The following is a 6,231-nucleotide window of genomic DNA, read 5'->3' as shown; positions in this document are numbered from 1 at the left end:
CTGTAGAGGAGCAGAAATGAAGGTCCTCCAGGCAGAGGGAGTTGTGGGAGGAGGAGGAGGGCCAGGTTTGGGGTAGGGATGCCTGTGAAGTTTGGGGGTTTGTGCGGAGGCCAGATGAAGGCCTTGAGAGTTGCAGGCGAGGCCAGGAACCAGGGGGCTACGAGAGCAGGTGCGTGACCTTGGGGGATGGGGCTCCTGGAGCTGTACTCAGCAGAACTCCAATGCTCGAAGGGGTGCCAGCCTCCCTCTCTCCAGGGCACTGGGTCGGGGTGTGGCCCAGAGGCTCCATGGCCTTCCTGGCCCCGCAGGACAAGGTCCAAGGTGTTCCCTAGCCCGTCCTAGCTTTATGGCACGGAGGGGGCGCACTGACTGGGATGGGACAGTGTCCCTCTAAGCAGGTTAGGGGAGGGAACCAGGAGCTGGAGTCCCCGCCACCCGACATCAACTGAGTCTCAGTTTCCCCACATGACATCTCTTAGTGAGGGTCAGGCCCGCTGATGAAGGAAATCACAGCAGGAAAGAACCTCAGAGTGTGCGCCCTGGAAGAGAGGCGGATGCGCGCGTTCGCGGGGGTCCGGGGAGGCGGTCTGGGGATGGCTTTGGGTCTGGCCATGGCGAGCTGGGCCGGCGGGGGCAGCAGCAGGAATGGGGCACCTGCAAACGTCAGGCACTCAGGGGGCAGACTGGCGAGTCAGTACAGGAATGGGATCCAGGTGTGGCTGGATCCAGGAGCTCAAACAAGCCCAGCAGGGAGAGGGTCCGCTTTTCCGCGGTAATTGCCAAGTCTCCGATCAGGCTTCTAGGTCCTCGGCAGGTTGGGTCACATGTCCATCCCTGAGCCAATCACAGAGGCCAGAGGGTAGAGTGCTCTGATTGGCAGGGCCGGGTCATTTACCCATCCCTGAGCCAATCACAGAGGCCCTTTGGCCAGGACTTTGCCCTTGACTGGACTGGAAATTGTGCCGCTCCCCAAGACAGGTGCTGTGTTCTGCTCTCTGACCAGTTGGCCCTTGTTCCCTTTTCCTTCCTCAGCGAGCCCGGAATACGTCCGCCCCAGGGAGCCGTGGGGAGCTGAGACCCCAGGACATGGACCGAGTGACCAGATACCCCATCTTCAGCATCCCTCACTCGCCTCGCCTGGCTGGCCTGGACCCCGATGGGGACACCAGCTACACGTTTGAGGTGGTGGATGTGGGGCCGGCAGCCAGGGGCTGGGGCCAGGACAAGCCACAGGCGTGGCCGGCTTACAGAGAAGCCCAGCTAAATGCGGCCAGGACTGGGGTGTCCTACAGCCAACGTGCCTTCCCGGGCCGGTCACCCCCGTGGATGCTCTCCTTCCGGGAGGGTGACAAGGATGAGGAAGTGAAGGCCTGCCGCCTGGACGCCGGGGACACCCAACCTCGGCGGCCACGGGACCTGGAGAAGGAGCGCTGGGCGGTCATCCAGCACCAGGCCCTCAGGAAGAACAGCACGGTGGCCACGCTCCACGGCACCCCTGGCCACCTGGACCCCAGGAGCCCCGGCCAACCTCAGCCTGGGCCCCTGGAGGAGAGCGCCGTGGACAGGGAGCAGATCGACTTCCTGGCAGCGAAGCAGCAGTTCCTGAGTCTGGAGCAGGCCAATGCAGGGGGCCCTCTGCACCCTCCGGCTCAGGTGGCCCCTGCCCGTGCCCCACCGGGGCTCAGTCAGGCCCCCAAGGCCTCAAGTGGGCTGCTCTTGGCCAATGGGTGTGATGTCCCGCTGAAGCCCCAGGAGAGGGAGGTGCTCCTTCGAGAGAAGAGGGTCTGTGGCCTTCCGGCTGTATCTGGCGCCCAGGCTGCGGATGACCCCAGCTCCCGTTCCCAAGTGGGGTCCCTGGAGCTCCCTAAGGAGACCCCCATCGAGCGGGAGATCCGGCTGGCCCAGGAGCGGGAAGCGGACCTGCGAGAGCAGAGGGGGCTACGGCGGGAGAACAGCCAGCAGGAGCTGGTGGAGATACCCAGCAGGCCCCTGCTGACCAAGGTGAGCCTGACAGCGGCCCCATGGCGGGACCGAGGGCGCCCGTCACTCTACATGCAGCGGGACGTGGCGCAGGAGACGCAGCGTGAGGAGGACCACCGGTGGCGGGAGGGCCTGCAGGCCACGCCCAACAGGCTCTCCCGGGCTCCCCAGTCTGGGCTCAGGAGAGCCTTTAGCTCAGACTCCATCCTGGACCTGGCCTCAGACAGCAGCGCGGCTGACCCTGCCCCAGAGGTGAGGAAGGTGGGCCGCCTCCCGGCGGATGCCTACCAGCCGTACCTGCGTCCTGGGAGCCCCCGGCTGGACTTCGAAGCCTTCCACACGCATGGCAAGCTCCGTGGTCTCTCTACGGATGAGGCCAAGGCTGCGGGCTCTCCAAGGGCCACAGGGTCTCTGAGGCATCTCTTGGAATCCTCTGGAAACCCCCCAGGCATGAAGCCGGAGTGCCCCAAGCCGCCCCAGGGGCGCCCACAAGCCCACGGAGGTGTCATTCAGTGGGAGTATTTCCACCTGAGCCCCCTGCGGTTCAGGGTCCCAGATGTGCCCCCGCGGGCCGAGGGCCCCCGCGCCCGAGGCTGGGAGGTGGGGGGGACCCTGGCATCGAGGCTGCAAAGGTCCCAGTCGTCAGAGCTGCTGGAGAGGGAGGTGGAGAGCGTCCTGCAGCGCGAGCAGGAGGTGGCCGAGGAGCGGCGGAATGCACTGTTCCCTGAGGTTTTCTCCCCACCACCTACGGAGGACAATGACGGCGGTGACCAGGACTCCAGGGGCTCCTCCGCAGCCTCGGGTGAGGATGGGCCGGGCAGTGGCGGCTTTGCTCTGGGCTCAGAGGCTGGAGCAGGGTGGGGGGGTCAGGAGCGGCTGAGCGTGGGGAGCGTCTGGGGGACCCCGTCCACCTCCCCGGTCGACTCTGTGCACCCGTCTGAGCTCACGCCCTAGATCCTGGACCGAGGTGTCAACTGTGCCTTGGGTTTTTGCTTTATCAGTGTGGATGCTCGGTCTCTAGGGGCACACGGCTCAGATGCTGTGTCCTCTCTTGGCCCGAGACTCTGAGTCTCCCAGGCGTTCTGCCTTCCCGGGACCCAGGGACCCTCCCTGATGCCCCTTCCGCCCCCACAGGCATCGTGGGCAGCTACTCGGTGACCGAGTCCCACTTCTTCAGCCCCATCCACCTGCACTCAGGCCTGGTGTGGACGGCGGAGGCCCCTGCCGAGGCTGCTCCTGAGCGGAGGAAAAAGAGGGAGCAGCAGGTGAGTCTTGAGCCCGGCCCGGCCCCCACTCCCCGAGGCCTGGCTGCAGTCTGGCACCCCCTGTGGGGACACAGGACAGTTGAGGGAGACTCAGGCGTGACCTGGGTTGACGCCTGCCTCCCTCACGGCCCTGTGGGAGGCTGTGCCTGCCCCTGCACCGAGTGCAGAGTGGGTACACTGGCTGTCTCTTCACGCCCGGCCTTCTGCTGCAGAGGCCACCTACACGGGGCCCCCACTTGCGGTCGTCCCCCTGCATCAGTCTGCAGGAGGATGGTGGCCATGTGGCAGCGGTGTCCTTACCCTTCCACTAAGTGCGTGGCCCTCCGACGCACCGGGCCTGTGGGCCTTAGAGCCGTGTCCTGTCACACCGGCCCAGGGGCAGGTGGCTCGTGAGTTCCCACGCAGGGACCTGAGCCCAGGCCCGGCTGCACAGCCCACATCTCCCCCCGGGGCGGGGTCTCCGCAGCCGCGGACGATAAGGACAGTAACAGCGGCTCTAGCCTCCCGCCTGCCGCTCGGGGCACGGGACGTCGGCACACCCTCGCCCCTCTCTGACCCTTGGGCTCCCCCACTGTAAAGTGTGCGGGACACTAGGAACGCCCCCTTGAGCCTTGGCGCGCGGCCTGTGTGGGAGAGCTCAGCGAACACTGACTGTCTTTATTAGAAGGCGATGTTTGGGAACGGGGCTTCAGGCCATCCCTGAGGGGAGTCCCTGGGGGGGGTGCACGGTGCATGGCGTTGAGTTTGGGCTGATGGCGGGGCACTCGGGGGGCCCGTGCTGGCCCAGTGGGCTCTGGGGCGTGGCGCAGGCACAGGGCGGGGGCTGACGCGTGTCCTCTCCCTGCAGTATGCCACCATCAAGTCCTTAGACCACATCGACTCAGAGGTGAGTGTGCCGCTGGGGACGGGGCCCCCGCCTTCCCACCCCGCCTGTGCCCTCTGCCCAGGGCGTGGAGCACCCCCCAGCCCGTCTTCTGCGTGCGGGCACTTGGATCCTCCGTGGCTGCCTGGGGTGGGTTTCGCTGGGACCTGCCCGTGGGTACAGAATGTGAGCGAGCTCTGCGTGCCATCTCTTTACCAGGTAGCGAAGGTTTGGGGCAGATCGGGCTCCCCAGAGTGCCCATGCCTCAGTTTCCCTTCCGCACACAGGGATAGGCATTTTCTCTGGGAGAGGGACTCATCTGAGATGGCCACGTCAGTGGATTTGTGGAATACATTTCTGAGCTGGGTCCAAAGTGCCAGACCCCAGCACTTGACCTGCTGTGGGTCTCGGTGTGAGTTGGCATGTTCCTGGGTGCTATTCCCAGAGGTAGAAGGTCTGAAATAGAGGAGGGGAGCTGGCCTGCACTTTGCTTCCTGCTCTAGATGCCTCCTACAGGCTGGCAGTGGGGAAGTTGCCTGGGGGTCGGGATCCCGATGGGGACTCGGTGCCTCCTCTTACAGGTCCTGGAAGCCACGCGAGTGACCCACCACAAGAATGCCATGGCGAGGCGCTGGGAAGCTGGTATCTACACCAGTGAGAGCCAGGACTGAGCCGGGGGACGGGGCACCCTTGCCCCCTCCCTGCCTGGTCGGAGCTGCTGAGACCGTCCGCAGGCCCCCCTGCCCCTCAGGGCGCAGGTCCCTGTTGAAACGCAGCACCGGACAACCACGGATCACGTGCCACCAATCCCAAAGGTGGACGCGTTTTCAGACGGGAGAGTTTTCTTTGCTGTTCTTATCTTCCTGGGGAAATTGTTCTGCTTTCTGTCTAAAGCTCGGGATGAATCGGGCCTCTGTCGACTCAACTCTGCTTCTGAGGCTTTGCCGAACACCCTCGGGCCCAGAAAGGGGGGAGACCGGCTCCCCCCGCCGCAGATGTGACTGTGCCTGCTAGTCCGAGGGTGGAGGGGCTGCTTAGGACGGAGGCTCGGTCCTGGCCCGTGAGGAGCCTCAGGTCTGAGGGGGAGCACCCAATTTCAGGGTCTCTGTGCCACCCACCCCGGAGCCCCACCCCCGTGGCACGCCCGGCAAATCCCGGGCATCTGGGGCCCCGTGGGGACGGCCCCGCACCTGGTGGCGAAACGGCCCGATTTAGGGGCTGAAAGGGGCCGTCTGCTCCAGCCCCAAACTCCCCAACTGTGCCCACCGTGAAATAACGCTGGAAGGGGCGGCCGGCCTGTCCCGGCCGCCAGGTCCACCCCAGCCGCCTCGCTTGTCGAGGGGCTGAGGCCACCGGGCCCCTGCACCGCCCGCCCCGCGGCATCAGCCACGGCAATCACGCGCCGCACGCGTGACCCTCCTGGTGGGGTGGGGGAGGGCGTCACTTCGGTTCTGTGTGTGTGCCGGGCTCACTCCTGGGGGACGTGTCATTCTGGGCAAGGCTGTGGGCGCTGGATCCCAACCCTAACCATGCTGCCGCCCTCTGTGTAGCCTCGGGGCTCCCCAGAGCGCCCGTGCCTCGGTTTCCCCTCCACACACAGGGACAGCGCTGGGACCCACCTCCTGCGGGTGAGACACGCTCTAACTCGGCGCCTCAGCCTCCAGGCCCTCCCGCCACCCCTCTCCGCAGCTGCTGCAGGGAAAACCGAGGCAGCTATTTCAAGAAACCCGTCCTGGAGACTGCCCACGCGGGCTGGGGGGCAGGCAAGGGCCTGAAATAGCTGGGCGGGGGCAGGACTGCGGGGGGGCGGCCCTGAGGGCAGGGCTGGTGCAGGGGGGCTGCCTCAGGGCAAGACAGGCCGAGGGAGGAGGCAGGGCCCCAGTCTGAGCGGGGAGGCAAGGTCTGTGTCCACAGGGAAGCCCCAGTCTGAGGGGGGAGGCAAGGTCTGTGTCCATAGGGAAGCCCCAGTCTGAGAGGGGAGGCAAGGTCTGTGTCCATAGGGAAGCCCCAGTCTGAGGGGGGAGGCAAGGTCTCTGTCCACGGGGAAGCCCCAGTCTGAGGGGGTAGGCAAGGTCTGTGTCCATGGGGAAGCCCCAGTCTGAGGGGGGAGGCAAGGTCTGTGTC

The 6,231-nt window shown here is 65.8% G+C and overlaps 1 protein-coding gene across 1 annotated transcript; it reads left to right on the top strand.

The window, feature by feature from the left end:
* Positions 1 to 1,045: 1,045 nt before the first annotated feature.
* MISP (mitotic spindle positioning) lies at positions 1,046 to 4,991 on the top strand. Its single transcript, XM_034997925.1, has 4 exons — positions 1,046 to 2,782; positions 3,115 to 3,245; positions 4,093 to 4,131; positions 4,689 to 4,991. Exons 1-4 carry the CDS (start codon positions 1,087 to 1,089, stop codon positions 4,776 to 4,778), a joined length of 1,956 nt encoding a protein of 651 aa, XP_034853816.1. The 5' UTR covers positions 1,046 to 1,086; the 3' UTR covers positions 4,779 to 4,991.
* The last annotated feature ends 1,240 nt before the right edge of the window (positions 4,992 to 6,231 follow it).

Source organism: Mirounga leonina, unplaced genomic scaffold (genome assembly GCF_011800145.1).
Source record: "Mirounga leonina isolate KUSES-001 unplaced genomic scaffold, KU_Mleo_1.0 Mir_94, whole genome shotgun sequence".
NCBI lineage: Eukaryota > Metazoa > Chordata > Mammalia > Carnivora > Phocidae > Mirounga > Mirounga leonina.
Note: the sequence above shows the minus strand (reverse complement) of the source record. Positions and strands in the feature narration are given on the sequence as shown.